The 24,128-nt window shown below is 41.8% G+C and overlaps 2 protein-coding genes and 2 long non-coding RNA genes across 6 annotated transcripts in view; 1 reads left to right on the forward strand and 3 right to left on the reverse strand.

Moving 5' to 3' along the window:
* The window catches only part of LOC121718967 (interferon-induced protein 44-like), a 247,328-nt gene that overhangs the window by 75,518 nt on the left and 147,682 nt on the right, over positions 1-24,128 (reverse strand). The gene's annotated exons all lie outside the window — the stretch shown is intronic.
* The window catches only part of LOC121718788 (NACHT, LRR and PYD domains-containing protein 3-like), a 1,510,793-nt gene that overhangs the window by 22,951 nt on the left and 1,463,714 nt on the right, over positions 1-24,128 (reverse strand). For 2 of the 3 annotated variants that reach the window (XR_006034019.1, XR_006034018.1), the window contains one exon: positions 24,009-24,128. This exon is cut by the window's right edge and continues 528 nt beyond it. Coding sequence is in view for 1 of the 3 variants with exons in the window: in XM_042103944.1 (XP_041959878.1) it covers positions 1,961-2,131 (171 nt within the window). In the remaining 2 variants the exon portion in view is untranslated. Of the gene's footprint in view, positions 1-1,960; positions 2,132-24,008 lie in introns of those variants that run through there. The other variant, XM_042103944.1, reaches the window with a different exon arrangement.
* LOC121719092 lies at positions 8,315-9,057 on the forward strand. The gene is made up of 2 exons (XR_006034155.1): positions 8,315-8,855; positions 8,915-9,057. It is a non-coding gene; the product is annotated as an uncharacterized LOC121719092 (long non-coding RNA).
* LOC121719028 lies at positions 18,684-20,664 on the reverse strand. Its single transcript, XR_006034081.1, has 4 exons — positions 20,584-20,664; positions 19,243-19,409; positions 18,836-18,932; positions 18,684-18,724 (listed from the first exon to the last, which is right to left on the reverse strand). It is a non-coding gene; the product is annotated as an uncharacterized LOC121719028 (long non-coding RNA).

Consider the following 24,128-nt stretch of genomic DNA (forward strand, 5'->3'; position numbering starts at 1 on the left):
AATCTGTTTGATCTACTGCCCTCTGGGAAGAGGTACAGAAGCCTGCGCTCCCGCACTACCAGACTCACCAACAGCTTCATACACCAAGCTGTAAGGATGCTGAACTCTCTCCCTCCTCTCCCCCCTCCACCCTCAGCTACATAACATCCTGGACATTGGACCCACAATGGCCGCCTGCACTACTCCACTTGCACACTTGCACACTTGCACACCTGTACACTTTACAACTTGGTGTTGTTGTCCTGAAAACACAACACTTCTGCTGCTCTTACATAACTTGCACCACTATGCCACTTTCTTTATTACTTAGGTCAAACAGAACCACCCAAGCCTTTTATTGGCCTGACTTTGCACTAGTATTTTATTGACTGTCCATGCTCAATTTCAACCAAATTTTGCTGCTCTTATTTTTTCCATTATTATATGTGCCCTCTTATTTACTTATTTACTTACTTTTTTGTTTACTTGAATGTTATGTTTGTCTGTGGACTTAAATTGGTAAAATATGTCTTGTCTTCACCGTGGGATAGTGAGAAACGTAATTTCGATCTCTTTGTATGTCTGGAACATGTGAAGAAATTGACAATAAAGCTGACTTTGACTTTGACTTTGATGAGTCACGGTCCGGGTTTTGCACTGGAGAGAGAGAGGATACTTTGCTGCCTGTAGTTTGTGGAGACCATTGGACAAGTTCATAGGCCCACTTACTCCGTAACATCAGCGCATCGTACTTGCTTACCCCTGCTCTTTTAAGTTACCGGTCTGCTATTATTTGTCTAGCTAGCTATTTGTTCAGTGCTATTCATATATCTATGAGTGCTATTGTAGCTGAAGCTATCCTGTCCTGGGTAGCTGACCTGCTAGCTAGCTCCTGTTGCATTCTCCTTCGGAGACGGACTCGATTTGCGCTTCGGTGCTGGGCCCACCGGAGCCAGACCTCCTAAGGACGACTGCGTTTTGCCTCCGGTGCTGAGCCCACCGGAGTGCCAACCGCCAACTACCCGCTGCTGCTGTTGAGGTGTGCACTGCAGGCTGACTGCAGCAATATCCTCCACCGGGGTCGCATCCTCGGCTAGCTGGGATATAGCTGCCTCCGATTCCTCTGTGTCAGGACTGAGCGGGATCTCCCGGTTCTGAGTGATCGGTCGTGAGTAACGTCAACTGCACTTACACTGACACACACACACGTTCTCGTCTCTGCTTGGATCACCGGCGAGTTGGAGAGCCGTTCAGCGGTTGCTGTCCTGCCTGCAGCTCAGAGAGCTGCCGTCCTGTGCACCACCGAGCTCCAACGGCCAGCGCTTGGGGGGGTTGGGGTTTTATTTGATTATAGATGATTAATAATACTGTTGTGATTGGTATATTCTTGTGATTTAACTTGACTTGTGTATATTGTATTGTCTTCCACCCTGGTCTCTTGTTTAGCTTAACCTTTAACGTTACCATTCGTTAACGTTCGGTTTTCCCCTTGAGTGAATTGTTCGCTCCCTGACATTTGTCAGCTTTTGGGTTGTCACGTCCACGACGTGGCTATTATCAAATAAATATTTAATTATTATATTTCTTTATATCCAGGGTGTATTGGCAATTCATTTAACTACCTTCACTAGTCTGATTATTATTTTCACATTGATTATTTAAATTCTGTAGGAATACACTATACACGAGCTATACGGTAAGTGTAGTATTTTTACAGTGGAGGCACCGCGCTATTCAATTGAATTTATTGTCTGTAATTGTTAGCCTACTGGTATTCAGGAATCTCAGCCAGCTCACCATTCCACCGCTGAGACCTTCAGGATCCTGTTTGCGCCATTTAATTAATTGTTTATGTATTGTAATAGTGCCTGTGCACACACCCGTTAAGAAGGGGTTACACACATATAAAACACCAACCAAACCATAATGTGCCACACTAGTCCTAATAATAATCCTTTACAAAGACATGTCTAACACCAACCTTAATGTCTGCAGTTTGCAGTTAGGACTAGACAGTCCCTTAGAGAGAAGCTGAACTCCAGAATCCCCCAGGTCGTTGTGATTCAGGTCCAGCTCTGTCAGGGAGTTTGGTGACTGTAGAACAGCAGCCACAATTCCACAGGACTTCTCTGAGAGTTTGCATTCAGCAAGTCTGCATAACAACATGAGAAAAGATGACATATTACAGAAATGGATTAATGGAAAATATACTGTTTAAACAGTGCCCCAATAAATCAACATAGTCAAGAGACATTATTACCCTGTAATATCACTCAAATGCGTGTGAGCATGCACTATGTGCACACACACACACACACACCTACAAAATTCGGCTTGACAGTAATGTTAGTGGACTTATTTAAATAAAAGCAATATATTAATGTATGTGTAATTTCTCTGCCAAGTTATCAACCACAATCCTGTAGTGAATATGGAATGTTGTTAATTCCCCTCTTCTTCAAATCAAGACTATTTCACCTTTAGGCATCATTAAATGTTTAATAGGACTAGATCAGTAGTAAACAGCAGTGACAACATTATATGTAATCTCTATAGTCTCTCCATCAGAAACTCACCGTGCCTTTCTGCAGCACCTCACAGCTGGGATCAGTCTCCTGCGTCCCTCATCTGATGTGTTGTATTTCTTCAGGTCTATCTCATCCAGCACATACTCAGACATCAGAAGCATGTGGGCCAGTGCTGAACAGTGGGCAGGAGACAACTTCTGTTTGATGTTCTTTGGTGATGACAGGAATTTCTGAATTTCTTTGTGCATAGAATGATCATTCATTTCAAATAAGCAGTGGAAAAGATTGATGCATCGTTCAGGAGAGAGATCTTTTCTGTTCAGCTCCTTCATATATTGACATGTTTCTTTAATACTCTTTGAGGTGCTGTATGTTTGGTTCAGTAGACCTTTTAAAAGTCTCTGATTGCTCTCCAGAGAGATGCCCATAAGGAAGCGAAGGAAGAGATCCAAGTGTCCATTGCTGCTCTTCAAAGCCTCATCCACTGCACTCTTGAGCAGCACATGTAGATGATCCTGTGATTGTAAGCCCAGCACTGCTTGAAGAGATGATAAAATCGAGGGGTTGGGATCATCTCTCTGTCTGTGTTCGTCACTGATAAGGGATGTCAGTGCCGCAAGGTTCTCAGTCACATAAGAGTGAAACACATACAAAGCTGCCAGAAACTCCTGGACACTGAGATGCACAAAGCAGTAGACCTTCTTCTGGTGAAACACAGATTCTGTCTTGAAGATCTCAGTACACATGCCAGAGTACACTGAGGCTTCGCTGACATCAATGCCACACTCTTGCAGGTCTTCTTCATAAAACATCAGATTTCCATTGTCCAAACTCCTGAAAGCCAGTTCTGCCAGCTTCAGTAAAATCTCTCTCTGAGATTCCAGAACTTTCGCTTGATTTGCTTTAGTTTCACTCTGATATTTCTGATCCTTCCTGGTGGTCTGGATGAGCAAGAATTGTATGAACATCTCTGTCAGCGTTTTGGGAATGTCTTTAATGTTTTTCTTTTTCATAATCTGCTCAAGTACAGTGGCTGCAATCCAACAGAAGACTGGAATGTGGCACATGATGTGGAGACTCCTGGATGCTTTAATGTGAGAGATGATTCTGTTGGCCTGACTATCATCACCGATTCTCTTCCTGAAGTATTCTTCCTTCTGTGGGTCATTGAATCCTCGTACTTCTGTTACCTGGTCTATGTACTGAGCTGGAATTTGACTGGCTGCTGCTGGTCGTGAGGTTATCCAGATGAGTGCAGAGGGAAGCAGAGTTCCCTGAATGAGGCTCGTCATCAGAACATCCACTGATGATGTTTGTTTCACATCAGACAACTTACTGTTCTGTTCCAGATCCAGAGTCAACCGACTCTCATCCAAACCATCAAAGATGAACACAACCTGACAGTCTTTGTATCCTTCACCATCATTCAGCTCCGTCAGCTCAGGGTGGAAGTCCAGCAGGAGCCTGTGAAGACTGTACTGATCACCCTTGACTAAATTAAGCTCACGGAAAGAAAGTGGAAACATAAAATCTATATCCTGATTGGCTGCCCCATCTGTCCAGTCAAGAATGAACTTTTGCACTGAGACTGTTTTTCCAATTCCAGCAACACCTTTGGTCATCACAGTTCTGGTGTGCTTCTCCTGTCCAAGTAAGGGCTTGAAGATGTCATTGCAGTTGATTGGTGTGTCTTCTGTGGATTGAGATCTGGATGCTGACTCTACCTGCCAAACCTCATGCTCCTTATTCACCCCTTCACTCTCTCCCTCTGTGATGTAGAGCTCTGTGTAGATCTTATTGAGGAGAATCTCAGCTCCTGGTTTGATGATGCCTTCAGATATGTTCTCAAACCTCCTCTTCAGACTGACTTTGTGATTCTTTATAACTCTCCTCAGGTCCTCATCTGTTTAAAAATGACAACATTTGAAAATTACAATTGTTCAGTTTGATAACATTACTTTACTTCTCAGAAAACTATTAAATCAATACAGTGTTTAAAATGCACTGTTCAATCCCTGCACTGTTTACTTTTGTCCCTGATGGGATGAATAAAGTATTGATCTCTCTAAAAAGCCAAAATGTCCCAAATGTATACTCACCTAGTTCCCTCTTTCTGCCTGGTGTATGTTCAGTGTGCAGGTGTGTTCTGCTGTTGATCAGGCCTGTGTGTTCACCCTGTGTGCTCATATCTGTGTGTTCATCCAGAGGAGGCTGTAGAGGAGGTTGGGTTCTGCATGTCTTCCCACACTGGGGACAGACTTGGTCTCTTGGTAGTCCAGGCTGCTCCCAGTAGCTGCTGATGCACTGCCTGCAGAAACTGTGTCCACAGGTGGTGATGACTGGATCCCTCAGTACCTGCTCACACACTCCACACCTGGACTGATCCTGGGTCAGATCAGCACTTGGTCTGCAAGAAAATCAGACAAAGAACACTTAGGGCCCTATCATGACATTCTAAAGTGCATCGTCACTCGTCAAAAGTCTATTCAAATTCAGTAGGATGTCCAGTTCACATTGGGAGGGGTTTCGCTATCAAAAGTGGAGCGCATGGCGTAACAAGGTGTTCCTAGGTCTTTTAATCAGTCATATGGGTGTGTTTGGGGCGTAACATCATTTTAAACCAATGAGAATGACATCTGTCATTCCCTTTAACGGCGCAACGCGCGATATGTCAAATAAATGCATCGGTATTTTGGCATTCAACGGCGCATTTGAAGGAGGCTGCTTGCGAGACCGTATGAAATAGTCATTCTTAAACCATGCATTAGGCCTACTAAAACCTAGCATAGCCTTTACGCATTTGCACTCGTCTATTTGAACTCATTGGCAAAGTGAAACTAACTTCACCAAGGAGTCAGTCAACGACAAGACAGTTATATGCAGTTACTTTCACTATTGACTGACAATGGGTTACCACCGAAAACATAGGCTGGAAAAAGCAACACTTACCCTAATGTTGCTCAAATGACACTCAAATGATGCTCACTATTGTCTTAGCTGGCTATGGCCATGAGTTCCCGGCCCCCTGCCAAGCAACTTTACATTACAATACATTACATTACATTACAATACATTACATTTGGCTGACACATTTTTAACCAAAATGACTAACAACATGGTAAACAGATTAAGTTTTAACCCTTAGAACCCTAAGCTGTTTTTAGGGCATTTTCACTCCCTTTATTCATAAGGATTTATTCTGGTCATTGTAAGTGCCACACACACATATTATATATTGTTTTTTTCAGCAGAGTCTAGGCTATCCAGATCTGCCATCATTTCAAGTATTAGTACTAGCACACTAGATTTTTAAAGAATTAAAATATAAAAATCATATTATAAAAATTCTTATATTTTGACCTGTATCTCACCACAGCAAGCTCATAGCTCTACATGCATTCCATGTGTGTGTAGGGCAAACTGTCCAGAAACGGGCAATATAATTGCCATGTTGGAGGGATACTCTGGGGCTGAGTAATTTACAGAAATGTGTGGTGTGTGATTTATGGAAATAAATGCCATTTTTTATTTAGCGATAAAAAATGACCATTCTGCGCTCCATATCTGTGACACGAACTGATCTGACCTGACTTGACCCAAGTTTGCCTGTTAGCATGTGTGACTATGGTGTATGCACACATGATGATTCTCAACTGCATTGCCATGAACAAAGTAAAGGCAAAAAAGGTGTTTCTTTGTTGAACAAATTGGGATGCAATGTGAGCCTTGAATTGGATGCCATGCAGGAATTTGCTAGGATCTCAAAACCGGATTATGAACATGTTTTGCCATAGAGAAACACACGATAGCGTTGGATTATAAACATGCTTTGCCACAAAAACAGACAAAAACGTGGGGTAAGTCCAGCTATATGAAGTTATTATTTTGCTGTCACTTCGTCTGTTTTATAACCCAGAAGGATGTATTTGGTATCAAATGATAGCTCTGTGTCTCCTCTTTCATCTAACATATGTGGCATATATATCCGATCCGCGAGTAATTACTCCGAGAGTAATGGGTGTGCAGCGTTGGTTTGTGTACATGACGTTAATATTTTGCAGTCACTTTGTCTGTTTTTATAAGCCAGAAAGATCGATATCTATGGTACCAATGGATAGCCCTGTTTCTCCTCTTTCATCTGATATGCTTGCCATATCTATGCGATCACGGGTTCGCGAGTAATTCAAACGCGAGTAATGGGTGCGCAGGTGAACGCAGAGAAGTATAGACTGTAAATATGATGCAATTTGATTTAATTTCATGATTTTTTTTAATTTTCATACTTGATCGTACAGACAAGTGCGTAGTCTCTTTGGAAAGCCCCACTTCTTCTCTGTCATGCAATAAAGGTTTTATCTCGTTGCGATGAACAGTCGCGGAGCAATGTAACAGAGAAGAAAGGGTGTGTTTTTGACGCACTTTGCGTCAATCGGGTTCTAAGGGTTAAAGCAATTCTGTCAACAATTTTAGGACAATTTAAAAAAGGTTGAGTACAGTAAGAATACGTGCATCAGTGAGTGCTGTTTTTAAACAGTTGAGTGTCAGTTCAAGACAGGTGGTAAGTGCTAGGATCAGCAAGACTACTTGTAAGTAGTGCTATGAGAGGAGATGTTCTCTAAAGACCTGGGTCTGAGTTTTTTTTTAAAAAGAGAGGGGTGTCCTTGCCCTTGTAGGAACTAGCAGTGCGTTCCACCAACGAGGAACAACAGATGAGAAAAGTTTGGATTGGCCTGAGTGTACCGTTGGCAGAGCTAGACGTCGTTGTTCGTCTGAGGAGCGCAGCGGTCTGGAGGTAGTGTATGTCTGTATGAGGGCATTCAAGTAGGTGGGAGCAGAACCGGAGACTACTTTGTAAGCAAGCGAGCCTGAACCCCCCCTGAACTTTGCATGTGTAAAGATAACAAATAAATAGAACACTTCAGCAGAACTGAATAAATCAGGTATTTGTGATCTTCTGCATTTACAGTGAGAATATTATTTATTAGCTAGTTTTTAAATGCCATTGGAGATCATTTGATAGAAGCCATGTTCATAAACTGTATGTAGACACAGTCATAGTTGAGAGTTAACATAGTTCTGTATAAGGTGCTATGTGTCTGTGTGTGTGTGTGTGTGTGTGTGTGTGTGTGTGTGTGTGTGTGTGTGTGTGTGTGTGTGTGTGTGTGTGAGAGAGAGAGAGTGTGAGTGTGAGTGAGTGAGAGAGAGAGAGAGAGAGAGTGTGTAGAATTTAATGTGACTGACATGTCAAAAGACTGATGACTACTCACATTAGTCCTGATGTAACTGGTTCACTGCTGAAGTGGGGCATATGGCCCATGGACTGATCACTCTTCATGGACACACAGCTGGGCACTGGAGATGGAGGTCTGTGAGTCTGTGGGCTGGTTATATAAAGAGACACAAGAAACTGAATAACATTGCATTTATTCACACTTACAGTAATACTACAACAATACATGCTCCATTTTAGAATTAACCTCTCTCTCTCACACACACACACACACACAGAGAGAGAGAGAGAGAGGGGGAGAGAGAGAGAGAAAGAGAGATTAATTTACACACAAAGTGTGTGTGTGTGTGTGAGTGAGAGAGAGAGAGAGAGAGAGTGTGTGTAGAATTGAATGTGACTGACATGTCAACAGACTAACATGCTACTCACATTAGACCTGATGGAACTGGTTCACTGCTGAAGTGGGGCATAGCACCCATGGACTTATCACTCTTCATGGACACACAGCTGGGCACTGGAGATGGAGGTCTGTGTGTCTGTGGGCTGGTTACATAAAGAGACACAAGAAACAGATTAACATCAACTCATTCCTCTGCGGAGTGATTTGCTCACACTTACAGTAATATGTGTAATATGTGTAATATGTAATAATGTGTGTGTGTGTGTGTGTGTGTGTGTAGAACTGCATGTGACTGACATGTCTACAGACTGATGATTACTCACATTAGGAGATATATTCCTAGCTAAATGAGTCCATAATGAGAATACTGTAGATGGTACCTATAGGTGTGTGTGTGTGTGTGTGTGTGTGTGTAGAACTGCATGTGACTGACATGTCTACAGACTGATGATTATTCACATTAGGAGATATATTCCTAGTGATTAGCTAAATGAGTCCATAATGACAATACTATAGATGGTACCTATAGATGGTATTATCAGTCTAATGGCCACTATTGCTATTGAATTCTCTTTTTACTGCTGCTCCCATGAACAGCTAGATATATTTGCATAGTTTAGGAAGTTCACTGACAGCACAGACAAGGAACCAAACAATTCCAAATGCAGACAATGAGGCACCAATGCACCAGAGAATAACTGAGGGGGTGTGGGGACAGGTATGATGTGTACTGTATCTGTGGATTAATTTACCCTCCATCAGAGTGTGTGGGGACAGGTATGATGTGTACTGTATCTGTGGATTAACTTACCCTCCATCAGAGTGTGTGGGGACAGGTATGATGTGTACTGTATCTGTGGATTATCTTACCCTCCATCAGAGTGTGTTGGTTTGCTGCTTTGTTGCACACAGCTGTGTGCTGCAGACTCTGGTCTGAGTGTCTCACTGTGACTTGCAGCCTCCTCTCTCTCCTGAGAGACACTCATCCTAGCAGCAGTGGGAGAGTCTCTCTGGGAATGTACATGAGACAAATGCAGCTTTACGTCTTGTTTCATGTGTCACCGCATACTATAGATTATAACTGTAGCTAAACATGAACCACTATCTTTGTTTTTTAGTATTCTGACAAGAAGAAGACACAGAACAAACTGAAGATGATGAAAGAAGCACAACAAACATGCAACTAAACAAGAATCAGTACTGTAGTATTTTTACAACAAGAAAGAACAAATGTCTAGCCTAGAAATCTAGACGCGCCCCTAGCGGCAGCAAATTACATTTGCTGCCAGGGCTAGTCTAGCAACTCTCCGTTGGCTTGTGACTACAGAAATCGTGTATAGAGTCGTTAGGTGGGCTTAACATAATGATTGATGGCAGAGTTGCAACGGTTTGGCTTGAATTCCCTGCTACTTGAAAACAAATAAGATGGATGTTGCTGCTGGCGAACAGTGTGACACGAGTTAAGCTTTTATTAAGTTGGCAAACGTTTGAACTAGCCAACTAGCTCCACTGGTGGGAAACGCATGGGACTCATAGCGCTGCCGCTGTCCTATTGCGTGCAGAGGGAATTTGAAAGACAACTGATTATCCCGCCCCTCGGACTGAGCACTGCGAACGGTGAGTGCCCAGACCCTACATTTTAATGTGGGTCTGGCTTGTCAGGCTAACAAATGTCTTGAATCTTGAATAAAAATGTTAAGGTGTAGGCCTATAGGCTAAAGTAAATTCCTCAGTACAGATTAAGGTCTTTGGCCACTGTAGTCTAGTTTGCTTTATGACAGTTGGGTCTGGATTAAGCGCACGCTCATCCCAGGCCAGGCCCATGGGGTCAGAGGTCAAGGGTAGGGACCCTAAAAGCATGTAAGCCCCACTGACTGCTCCAGGGTTGACCCTTGACAAACCCTAAAGGTCCCTAACATACACAACATAATACACATACTCATGAAGATTTATTTTTACTACAACTCTTTAATTTTGTTGGTGTATAGGCCAAGCTGATCCACTAAAAGGGGCAGCATGTGCATGCTAAAGGACAAAGGGAATCCTACTGGTCATTGTCCACACGCCTGCACGCCTCCTATGTGTCCGCCACTAACGTGACAAGTAGGGGTGGGCGATATATATCGTCTGCGATAATATCGTGATTGTTGTTTTAACGATGTGCAAATTGACATTATCGAGTATTTAAATTACTTATGGGGAAAAACACTCGAAATCACGCATTGAAGACTCATACATTCCCAGGAGGTGTATGCGGGAGAAGCCCCTGGCTGCAGCAGAGCAAGTGTCACGTGATCACTAGTGGGTCACAACCTAAAACGTTGTCCCGCATGCCTAATATTTATTTTGTGCAGCGAGAGTAGCCTACTTCGGATTTTATGCCTACTTCGGATTTTATGCCGCTACTTCTGTCCAAGTAGCATTGATGAGACAGTCACGTTTTTTCCTACACGGTATTATATGGAGAGAAAACAGCCTTTGAGTCTGTTGTTTACAAAGAACTATTCTCATGTAACTCTTTTGTAAATGGACTGAAGTTCGCTCTAAATAGCCTATTGTAATGATTTGATAGCAACACACACAGTTGTCCAATCAAAAGGTTTATTAGCTGAGAACGAGAGCAGGGACACAAATGTCACAGTCAGGAGGGGTTTATTATTATTATTATTATTATTATTATTATGTATAAATGTCTGATGCTGGGGGAAAATGCTTATCTGTGCACAATGAACAATTCCCTGTGATGGACGTTTCCTGCTTTCTCATGTGGAACACTGTGATTGGTGGATGGACTAATTGGACTGGGGTGTGTGAGTGTTTGCGATTGGGAGAATGGGGAGGTAAATCCTTTTTATAGGGAAAGGGGAGGTTGTAGTGACGACGGGGGGAACCCAGGGCTGGCCTGATGACGCGACCCTGAAGCAACAGCTGATGCGAGGTGGACTGCTGGATGACTGACCGCTGACGGGTTGATTAAGAGGACGCAAACTAGCGATCCATGAAGGAAAGTAACTTTTGCTTATCTGCTGTCTTGCTGTGTGAGTGGGCCATCGGTCATCTGTCTAAGTTTTAAGAACTGTCCTTCTCCCGAGGGGTGCCGACTTCCTGGAGCTGTGCAGCCTGACTGAAGAGAGGAGACAGCTGATATGCGCAATCGCACGTCTGCTAAAGGAAAGTAAAACAATCATTCTGTCTTAGTGTGGATGGGCCAGCTCAAGGTTTACGAAGTATTAAAACATTGTTCTCTCCCCGAGGGCGATTGCTGTGTGGGAGATCGCGCCTGCCGACAAGGAAGTCTTCTGCGCATTTTGGACAGCAGTCTGAGCGTGCCCTAACGTCACTGGCTGCAGGGAGGCGGACTCCACGGAGATAGCGCTGCTACACCACCCAGTGCATTGTGGGATTTGTTGTTTTCTTGGTCGGCGAGGAGGGTGCCGCCGACCAATGTTATTTCCCTGATTGGGGGCCAGCAATGCGCGACAGCGGAGGGGGCGTGGACTGTCATGGTGAGCCCTCCCTCCTTATAACTGCTTGGGCCTATTGCACAATTGTCTACCTGTGTGGCAATTAAGAAACAAACTGAAGTGATTTATTGTGTGCTTATTCCTATGTGGCTTTATTGGTGTTAAACGTATTGCTATGCAATTCTGAATGGTACATTCTGGAGTGCTGTGAATAATATTGTGTTTCTACTAGTGCTAGCCTGTGTGTTGGTAATGCTATTCCCTTTGCTGTGATGGTGTGTGTGTGTGGGCTATTTTATCTGAAGAGAGTCCTGTGATGTTCTTCTTGTTGCTCAGAGTTAGGTTTCTAGTGGCTTAACTGGTATTGCGGGCACTGTGTGGGTGATATCCTGGACTTTAACAGAGGGTGGGCTCGGGCCTGACACTGTGTACACTTAACATCATCTGCCGGCTCTGCATGTATGCTTGCTGCTGCTGCTCCCTTGTAATAAATAACTGTAAATTTATTCAGTGTGGTGGTTGAGTCTCAGAGAGGTTCGAATCTGCATTGTTAAGAGTGGCGCGACACAAACACAGACCACAAATGCACACAGAGCAGGTCAAGAAGTCACACACACTACACCAACAGGGGAGGTCGCAGCCCCCCACACAAAAAGGATCACACATGAGGGAAAACTAAAAGGGAAACATGTTACACTAAAGACACCAACTTTACACTTATAACTTAAGAGAATAACGACATAAACCCCCCAAATGTTCGCTCTCGTATCCCAGCATGCTTTTCGCAGGAGAACGCTAACACTGTCTTTTTGCGCCGACTCTACACTATATACGTTTACCGATTATGCTAACCGTTAGCATCTATATGGGATTTCTCATATACATTAGCCATAAGCTAACGCATTAGTTTCTATTCTGTAACTTGGAATGCTAGCCTACATTGCTCTTAAACAAAACATAGAAGGAAATAACTGAGATGTACTCTGTTGGTCTGCTTAGTTTTACAGTGAATCCTATGTAAAGCTTTGAAAGGAACTTCAGCTTTAGACTTTCTCTTGGGAAACTGTTAGGCCTATTCATCTTCTCTAATGTAGCTGAGACCATGTTATTGCCACACACACAAGTGGGGGCAGAATTGGAAATGTGTCAGAGTGACAATGCATTGGTTGATTTGGTTAAAAAGCAGGGGTGAAAGTAGTTTTTATTTCTTGGTGGTACTATGATATAGAGTTATAATGCGCGCCGAAAATTTCACTTAGCCTAATTATTTATTATTTGTTTATTTACTGTATTATAGTCTACTTATCAAGCATTCACTAGGACTTCTTATCACTCTAGTGTCACTCTTTAACCCACCTGCATCTGTTTTTGATTATGAATAAATTGCAAACACTTAATTTCAACATTTATTTATTTATTTAACCTAGTTACTCTGCTCGCTCCCACTTCCAATCAAATTTTTTTTTATATAGGCTACTGTATATCATAAAACACGTTTCTTTGAGTCATGCCTTTTTATTTGGGAGACTGCAACATACTTCTGTCCGCTAAAACACTTTCATTATTGCTGCGCAAGATCTGGTTAAGCCATACACGCACTCCTCCTGTCTCCTGTCTCTCCAGCGAAACACTGCACACATAAAACCAGAATAGGCTATTGAAACATCAACATATTTTTCTTTAGCCTGTATGTTTTTTTTTTTTTATTTGGGAGACTTTCCAAGAAACGTCCGTCTGCTAAAACACTTTGGATACCAGTGCACGTTGGCGCAATTACTGTAGGCTACTGTACGAGCGCTATAGCTTGCTCGTTGTCTGTCCAGCTGCACGGGAGGTTTAGACACAATTCAGATACGGTTCAGAACGATGTATATTAAATATATTTGGGGGAAACGTGTTGCTTCTGGTAATTTGACGTTAGCAGTTGTGTTGTCATGCTGAAAGTGCTATATTTTTCAGAGACAGTATAGTTTTCTTTCCGGGACGGCGTACCCTCTCCAAATATTTTAGTGGTACTCCGTACCGGCCAGTACCGGCTTACTTTCACCCCTGTTAAAAAGTCACAGGTTAGGTTATTGGTTATTATTGTAATGATGCTATTCATAAATAATGAGCTGTAAAGTAACTCAGACTTTAACAAAAACTATTTTTTTAAGGATATCGACTAATTATCGTTATCGTCAAAATCACAAAAAATATCGAGATATTATTTTTTGTCCATATCGCCCACCCCTAGTGACAAGAGGCCTTGCATGCTTATGTTTTGACACTTTCAGGTTTCAGCCAATCAAATGACAGCATATCTAAACTGGTTGTAGCCTACTGGTGATGTAGGCTACACTTTATGGGGACGCATCATGAACGACTTCACAATAAAACAAATAGTACGAATGACTTCGCTAATGTTATGGACAATTTCGTCACCCCAAAGTATTGGTATGGACATGTGATGTCCCTATGCAAACGCCCTTGCTGCGCCAGCGCCTGTTGCATGCTAGCCTATCTAGTTACGCACGACGATTTTGTGCTTGATTCCATAATCTGGACCGGCAAAAGAGTGGGCTAACTCCACACATTATGTAAGCCTACTATGGAGTTAAATTAAGAAATAGCCGACAGTCTATTCAGTAGCATATCTTATATTTTAATGTTAGCAAGCCCGCATTTAGCCTACTGGTTTGTTAGGGCAAGGCCTGCCTACCCTAAAGGCGGAAATCTCTCTCCGGCGAAAACTTTTCTTAAACAACGTCGACAAGTTCATGCAACAACATTCTAATTAGTTTATTCCAAATATTCCACATACCGAAAACACAAAGTAAATGATAATATGAACACATTAAATAGTGGGTTTCTTACCTTAGGCTACAAACTGTGTGCTCTCGATACAAGACAAATTTAGGCTACTGACGCGTCTGACGAGTCTAACTATTTACTTTCGTTTTTAGGCTGCCTACTTCAAAAGTCCCTCCCCTTGTCAAAAGCGATTTTGGATCGTAGCCTTAATGAAAGTTATGGTAGGCTAAATTGATTACAGTAAAATCATTGAATTTGCAGACAAAATCTCAGGGACAATGTAATAGTTCATGCTGTGCCAGTATTATATCTGTGATTTTTCTAGACTATCGTGTGTTTACTGTTTAGAAGCCGATAGCCTACTGCAGTAGATACTATTTGCACAAGGATTAAATGCAATTTAAACAGGACATTCTCTCATATGAAAATAGATTAGAAACCTGTAGCTGGGAATATAACCTATAGTCACAAAATAACTGGAGCTGGAAATAATGAAACACTTTTTTACTATTATTTCAGCAAGTTGGTTATGTTTGAACATGAATATTTCCTAAAACATGCCTGAGATTAACACCAGAGCTCAAGTTTAAAATGCTACCCATTTCAAATAAATGAATGATTATGCCCATACAGAAAAAGAAAAGGGAAAAAATATATTCACATAATGCAGCTACATCCAGTTTATATTTAAATATATATATATATATATATATATACATTTATAGTACAAGAATGTAGGCAAGTATATATGGGACCCAGCAATGTAACATAACAGCTACTACTAGTCCAAATGTAAAACGTTTGCACTGTTTAAGTGGATTGGCAGGGACTTTTGTAACCAGTATTTTGCAGACTGCATTAGTAATTTCAGATAATGAGGAAGACTTTTTCATCGGCTCTGGGTGGGACATCTTGCTAGAAACTAACGTTATGTGGTGGAGGGGAGGAAGGCGGCCAAGAAGTAGCAGCTAGTTGGCCGGTCTTCGAGGTGGTCAAAATTGCTGGTAGATCTTCATTGTATGCTGAATTGCTTTCATTCAACATGTAACTCTCTACACTGGTTCCATAACAAAAACAAAGATTTTCAATAAAATAGAATAAAAGATAACAGAAGTGTTGTGTGTTTCTTCCTCTTTATACTGATACTATGGTTGATTTTAAGCAAATACAATAGTGAAATATGTATTGATCAATGCTGAAAATATCAAACCGTAGTAGAATATTAACTATATTAGAGAAATATAAGTCTGAAATATATAGATCATGTGATCAGAATCTTCATCAAGGGTCATGTGGTCATGCTTCTTAGTGTCATATATTTAAATATATTTAATTATATGCAGAAAATATAAGAAAGTGGCCAATATTGAATATTTACTTACATTTTGAAATATATTGATACATATGTATTTAACATAGATGGAAATATATTTATTTAACATAGATGTGCTTGCTAGCTGGTCTCTTCCATGGACTCTGGTGCTTGTGCAGCGTGTGGTCACTAAGTGATCTTGCACAGGGACACAGAGTCTGAATAGCCAAGCTCACACCCTACATAGAGGGGCTCAATGAATGTGGAGGTGAACGTGTGCAGGTGGGTGAGTGGATCCAAGGAGACGCAGTAGAAGGACAGAGTGCTGGCTGGCCAGTCCAGAAACACTCCTGTTCTCCCTTTCCTCTCAGTGTTTTCATACACCACAGCTACCCTCACTTATAGTGGAGAGTTACAATATTACTTATTGATGGGGCACTAAATTACAATATGGGGGTCCTGACCATTTTACATAGTTGTAGTCTCACAGTTTGCCACTAGGTGACCTCCTGACTATTCTCTTCACAAACTTGCCTTTGCAGTTTACCTATTTGCCACTAGGGGCACTCTTCAACACTGATGCTTTCAGACAATACAGCACTCAAAGAATCTCCCATGAAAATGTGTGGGATTTGATCGGAACACAAACGTGTCATCTATGCATATTCTGCCCCTTTCACCACCAAAAGTTGACATGTGAGTACATCATGCCAATCATGTAGGCCTATTGTGATCTCACAGCTGGAGTGATGTTGGTGTTGTGAAGCCTTGCACATGTGAGTACATCGTGCCAATCATGTAGGCCTATTGTGATCTCACAGCTGGAGTGATGTTGGTGTCATGAAGCCTTGCACATGTGCGGTTCTGCCCGAAATAGATGTCTGATAAGTGCAATATGGCGCCGAGTGGAAGGACTTTGGTTTAGGTGGTTTAAATAGTTTTCCCTTCATGGTACAGCCCTGTTTGCCACTAGGGGCACTCTTCAGCTAGCCTGGGTGTTCCCATGCTGCCTTGCGCGCGATTTGATTCACGCTGCTAAGGCAGCCTGGAGACCATGGAGCAAATTTTCGCCTGAGATAGGGAACCAATCACAGAACAGGGGGAAGAGCAAGGCGATGATGAGCTATGCACAGACGCATTTGATAGACATCCGTGGCACCCAATAAACGGATATTTATGGCATTTTTTTCAAATACGAGAAAATGAACGTTTGGTTCCCAGACCACGTCTCATTGAGAAGTGGTGGCGCTAGCTAGGCTACTCTTCAGCACTCTCTACACTGGCATGCCTTTGCAGTCTCCCTGTTTGCCACTAGAGGCACTCTTCAGCACTCTCTACACTGGCATGCCTTTGCAGTTTCCCTGTTTGCCACTAGGGGCACTCTTCATCACTCCCTACAATGACATGCCTTTGCAGTATACAGCTCTCCCCTAGAGGAACTCTTAATATACAAGAATGCAGTAACAGAAGACAAAATAATTAAGACAACCAGGCAAGGAAAATGCATGTATAGTGAATGTAAAACACATGATTATTTCAATTTGCTTTAGTTTCACATAAACCACAGGCTTTCAGTGCCTCCCTGGTGGCCAGTGAAGGCATTGGTGGTGGTCTCTGACCAGGCATTTTAAATGTAGTTTCAATGTTATGATTGACACATTATCACTCTCTTTTTTTGTTATCACAGTTCTCTCCTCCTGTGTTCTCTCCTAGTTTCAATGTTATGATTGACACATTATCACACTATCACTGTCATGTTTGCAGCACCATCAGTCACAAGGCATCTCACCTTTCCCAGAATCCCCCATTCCTCCATGACAGAAGTCTTTGTAGCAGCTATGTTGGCTGCCGTATGCCTCTCTGGGAACTTCCCCACAGATAATAAAATGGTGGACAATTTGGCATCACCATCAAATGAAATGACAAGTGATGGCAAGATAAGCATCCATATGGATTGATGTCAATAGGCTATTAGGCTATTTGTTTGATCTTACTCTTTATTCTTTTAGGCTATTTATTTATTTATTTATTCATTCATCAGCTTCTGTCCTCAGCACTACTTGTGTAGTGCACACATTCTCAGACCTGTCACTTATCATCGTAGGGGAGGTTTTTGGAATCATTCCCACATTATAATCATCAGCCAATCAAGGTGGTTACTTCAATCAAGCTCGTGCATAAGTAATGACATCAACCATAGCAACAGAGTTCATCTGTTATCTTAGGAGTTGTCACTTTTCCTTACTAAGAGTAGGTCTGATAGGCTTTGTGAATAACTTTAAAAGAGAAAACTCTTTTAATTGAAGATAAAATGCTTTGTGAATACGGCCCCTGGTGTAGTAAGTTCCATTGATTACAGTGGAAGCTAATTGTTGCAGACACAACGTGAATGGAACGCTTAAGTTACGTGCCTGGTGTGGCCCACCTGTAAACGTGAAAGCATCGGCACTGACACCGACAAATTGAAAAGAAAATCCATGAAGAATGAGGTGCCTGTTACTTATGGACATCAGGGGCTCAGTAAAGGACAATTCAGTGCAGAGTTCAACAAAGTGTACACACACACACACACACACACACTCCCTCCCTCTCTCTCTGTCTTTCTCTCACATACATGCACTCTCTCCCTCCCTGTCTATGACTCTCTCACACACACATATACACGCGCACACACACACGCACGCACACACACACGCACGCACACACACACGCACACGCACACACACATGCACACACACATACACGCACACGCACACGCGCACGCACACACACACACACACGCACACACACACACACGCACACACACACGCACACGCACACGCACACACACACACACACACACTATAGAGGAATGGCCATACCATATGTGGCACTGCATGTTGAGCCACGTCTAAGCAATGGGTTTTGTACAACCAGATCCAGTTGTGTGTCTAAGTGTGTATGTGAGGGAGAGAGAATGTGTCTCCATTGAACAAACTCATTAAAGGGAACTCCCAGTCTGTTACTGCACTCCTGCATCTGAAGAGATGTTTGCCCAGAGAAGAGAAGAGAAGACATGATGACTGTATCCTATACATATATCTGGTGTGTAGATATTGTGCACAGGCAGATGTTCTGATGGAAACGTACATTCTTCTTGATCTTCTTGCTCCTGTAGATCACTCTGATGTCCTTCTTGACCTCTGGGCCTGATCCACTTTTGGTAGCATTGTAAGCTGAAGGATTCCTGCAGGAAGACATTTCCCTTGATCATGACCTTTACTTAGTCTTTGTTCTGACTTGATGTTTGGGGGTCTTTTTAGGCCTTGAGTCTGATAGGAGCGTGAAGTGAGTGAGTGAGTGAGAGAGAGAGAGAGAGAGAGAGAGAGAGAGAGACGGGGTGGGATCAGGACTCAAACCCTTTGGCATGTGGACCCCAGTATGGGTGGCTGAAGCTTGAACTCTTGATGTCTAGCAGATGTCTGCTTGGTTAGTGCTTGGATGGGAGAGCCATAAGTACTAGTGATATTAGTGTGAACATGTTGATCATCACTTACCCATCTCACTGGCCTGTTTTCTGATGGGCCTCATCTTCTCAAAGGAACCATCCTGCTGCACACTGGTCTGCTGGAATGACACTTAGAAGCCAATGAGTTCCATCCCTCAGACTGGGGTTGCTGATGAAGTCTGGCTCTGTGTCTGAACAGGGGCTCCTAGGATTAAACTACAGCAAGAAGAACAGCTCTAAAGTGTTCCCGTGTGTAACCGGGTCATGTTTGGAGTTTATCCTTTTTTCATTTCATTTGCAAGTTTAATAGTGTAAGTCTCCTTTAAATGCCAGAAAACTACAGTGACGTCAAGATGTAGTTCCCAAAGGGGTTTTTGTAGTGATTTCTGGGTAGATTCAGAGGAGCGGGAACGTTGTAAAGTAGACAAGGCTGTTGGCACGAATGCAGGAGAATAATTGTCGCCAATAGCGTGTGTAAGTTGCATAATTGTTACAATAACGACAGAATACACATTTAGTAGTATGTAACTTCGTACTTTTTGAGAAATGAGTTAGTTTGCTAAAGGAGGCCTGTTGATTTAGATATGTGAATTAGCCTCGCCGTCCTGAAATATGTGCTTGCAGATTTGTCCTTGGTCAATGCAACACTGTTTCGTTCGTTATGAAAGTAAAGGTTGAATGACATTTAAGGTGCTAAGAAACTAAACGATGTTTTATTAAGGTGTGCTAAGAAACTAAACGATGCTTTATTAAGGTCACTAAAGGTCACATTGTTTTATCTAGTTTTGAGACCCTGGTGTCTGTACCCTGGTGAGAACACCCGCCAATGCAGTGACGTGTATGAAGTTGTAAGTGTATTGAATGTCTCGTTGCTTCATGTTCAATGATATTTTTATGTACTGTATGAGTTTGATGTAGGGTGTATTCATGATTGTGTGTATTTCTCTCTTTGTAGTATCACCGCTACCGTTTTATGCCACTGAGATTTACACTGTACCATGTTGAGTTAGTTTTATCCTGCTAGATTTGTAGGCTGCTACTTTTAGCTCCGCCATCTTAAATGGATTTTGTAAGGCTAGTTAATGTTAATGAAACACTAGTTGCTGGAGATTGAACACTGGTTCTATTTTTTATACACTTGTAGAAGACAGAAGTGAAAACATTTTCTTTTGGTTGGGCTTTTGTATTGGACCACATTGAGAGCTACAGAGCTTAATTTTGTTTTGTACTTATATATCCTTTCTAAAGATCCTTTTTCCATATATCCTATAAAGAACCCTAAATATATCTTTGTTGGTTTTGGTGTCCGTTATTCCCCGCCAACACGTGCTTCACACTGACATGAAGTAAAAGTAGTAGTAGTAGTGTGTCTGTGTGTTTTTATTATTACCTTATGGCCATCTTTTATTTGACCTTTTAAAATGTTGATGAGGTCATCAGGATGCGCCCCTTCAGAATCCCCTACTTCCAGGCACATGATGTCACACATGGGAAAGTGCAGGAACTCTCTAGTTCTGCCATCTCTGAACTTGTGTGTTTTGAACTGAAATGACAATAAATGAGTTCTAGGCTGGTATTCACAAAGAATCATATAGGATAAAAGTAACTACTAACTGATTCTACATTTGTAGAAACACTTAAAACTATATGCATAAAATATGACTGCCACTTAGTCCTACACATTCTCTCCGTAAAATAAAACCTGTGTGTGTGGGGGTTACATTTCAACTTTACCGGCAAGCATGTCCACATTAATTTCTTGTATGTCTACCCCATACAGAATTTCACGGCGCTCAGCATGCATTCAAAGGGTGTAATCAGGGGCGTAGCACGAGATCCTGGACCCTAGTACCAGTCCTGATGGGCCCCCATAACCCCCCCACACACACACACACACAAAGACATTGGGCCACTCTGCACTTCAATCTGTAGGTCTAGATGATAGGGTAGTAACTATTAACTGTACTGCTTCAAGTAGTTTAATAATCTGTCATGTGTGCTTATGTCTACACATATTCCAAACCTCATTTCCCAACATGTTCTAGCCTACTCTACTGCGGTTGCTAAGGTTACGTTTAAGCTACATGACATGACTCCATGCGTACTCTGGTGTGTCTCTGGTCATTTGCTAATTTATCTGCCCATGGTCCTGGATCCTCTGGCAAAAGCTGGTGTGCATTGCTCTGCCTATTTGCTCTTGTGTCATGTCCTCACTGTGCTCAGAGCAGCCGTACCCCCTACTCTCTTCACCTCCATCATCCTCAATCACATCTTCTCCATAATCTCTCTCTACATGAAGGAGACATTTGATATGTGCCTCTTATCCTAATTAGAGCCTAATATAATAAAACAGAATAAGATGACCTTTCAGTCAAAATGGCTAAACATGGTTTGCTTTTATTTTGAACTGCTGTGTATAAGCACACAGAGGAGGATGAGGTCTGATGCTACTCCATTCTCTGATGTGGCAGTTTCTGAAAACTGAGCCATGTGGTTCACAATGTTAAGATCTGCTTCTATATAAATACGTTTATAATGTTGGCATGATATGTAACCTAAACTACCTATGACACTTATTAGCCCCATTATTGCTAATTGTATTGTATAGATATCATAGCTTATTAGTTAAACATGTTTAAAATTAGGCTACTATATAATGGTGTGTTGTTTGTGTTGTTTATTTATGTAGCCTTTACCTCGGATTACATGTATAACCAAGGTATCATTTGAAAGTGTATGTTCTGCTCTTTCAATGGGTTGTCTCAGTTTGTTTATATATAAAGTACTCCATGCGTACTATGTATATACGTATATATATACAGTACACACACACACACACACACATGTAAAATATAATGTATAGTGCTGTTGGCCGTGCAAAGTCATAGGTGAAACAGTGTAGGAGTAATGTAAACAGGTAAGCAGTGCAATACAGTCAATGTAAACAGGTAAACAGTGCAGTAGTAAAAAGTAAACAGGTAAACTAGTAACAGCTAAAGTGCAAATGCTAGACAGGAGGTGAAGTTTTGTTCAGCAGTGCTACAGCCTCTGGAAAGAAGCTGTACCTGAGCCTGCTGGTGCGGGAGCACAGGCTCCTGTATCTCCTGCCAGATGGGAGTCGACTGAAAAGAGGTTTGGGTGGGTGGCATCCGGTTATCCATCACTGGCTACTTCACCACCTCTACGAAGTCAAAACACCTTAGTGTCACAATTGATTCTACCCTTTCCTTTTGACTCTCACATCAAATACATCACTCAAAGCCCAACATAATCTTGCACCCTCTTATCTTTCAAGCCTCCTGACCCCGTACCTACCTACCCGCACCTTACGCTCCACTGATGCCCACCTCCTATCCACCCCCACTGCACATCTCCATTCCATGGGTGACAGGGCTTTTAGCGTGGCTGGCCCCAAACTCTGGAACTCCCTTCCACTCCCACAAACTCTGTGATTAATTAATCTAAATCAATCACATGCATCCATTTTTGCTATGAACATATCTTTAAAACAATTTTTGTCAGATGAGTGAATCAATGAAGAGCCAAACCATCTTTATAAACTTTAAAGTTCAACTTCTCTCTTTTATGATCATTTTCCCTTTGGCTCAGGCATCAGTAGTTCCTGGTGTCAGATGTTTAGTATGATGCAAATACTAGATAATAATAATAATAGATGTGCAGTGGGGGTGGATAGGAGGTGGGCATCAGTGGAGCGTAAGGTGCGGGTAGGTTGCAAAGGGGAAATGCAAATGACTGAAGCTACAAATCACTGTCAATGGCATGTGCAGAGTAAGCTACCCTAACACCAAGGTAATGTGTGGTATACCCCCCATGATTTATCCTTTTATGGCCATTCAAACATGTTGTTTCTGCTAAATGTAATGTTGTAGATTTTTGTTCACGTAATTATTAGGTTGTTTCCTTTTCTATCCAGTAGGTGGCAGTCAAAGATAAGAAAACGCAGGGCTCTAAGAAAACGAGAAAAAAAATGCAGCATAGCCTACAAGTGTGAATCGAAATGCAATGTGAAGTTATTGGAATGGAAATAAATGTAACCACCTTCAACATACTTTTGAAGACATTTTGTTTCAAGTGTGCAACAAATGTAGTCTTTAGTAAGAGAGTTTGTCGGTTAGTTAGTTAGTCAGTCGTAGGGTAGGCCTATAGGCTAAGCAAACAATAGGCTACGTTAGCAAAGTAACTTTAACAAGGCTGGCGGCTAGCATTATTATCATCAAGAGGTGTGCTAACTTGTAGGCCTACCTCCAGATTGCTTTGCATTGAGGTGATACCAGAGCCAGGCTACCTATTAAACATGCTCTGGTGATATTTCAGACTTGACGAACTCCCATGGTAGGCAACGGGAATTCCTTACTGCAGAAATAGTAGATTGATGCTCCTGTCAACAGGATTAGTCTGGGCGTTCTTTTTAAAACGTAGGCTAAACTTTTCATTCAAAGCAGCTTTCTCGTCTGCGTCCTTCAATCACTATAGCCAAACTGCACTGTGTCAAATGTCACCACGAAATGTGATTAAGCAGCTTTATTTTCTTTAATACCTTAATATTTCTGTAATTAATTAATCAAAGTTAATGTGCTATTTTGACAGCCCTAGTTATTATACTACTGCAATACACTAATCTGGTACAGTGTTGCACTGAATAGAGAGATGATCTTGGTGGTCAATGCATGAAATGTCCAACTACGGAAAAAGGAAGTTTGAAGAAAAGAAACAAAACAACACAAAATAAAAAATCACATATATTCTGTTTTGTTATAGCATAGAAAACAATGAAACAAATCAACTGACAACAGGTTCATCACATCTCCTTTCAGAATCTTTATTCAGACATTTAAAAGTCAGAAACACATTTTATTTACATATTTTAAGTCAGAAAAACAAGCATTTTTTTTTGCTATGTCAACACATACTGTA

This window comes from Alosa sapidissima, chromosome 9 (genome assembly GCF_018492685.1).
Source record: "Alosa sapidissima isolate fAloSap1 chromosome 9, fAloSap1.pri, whole genome shotgun sequence".
NCBI lineage: Eukaryota > Metazoa > Chordata > Actinopteri > Clupeiformes > Clupeidae > Alosa > Alosa sapidissima.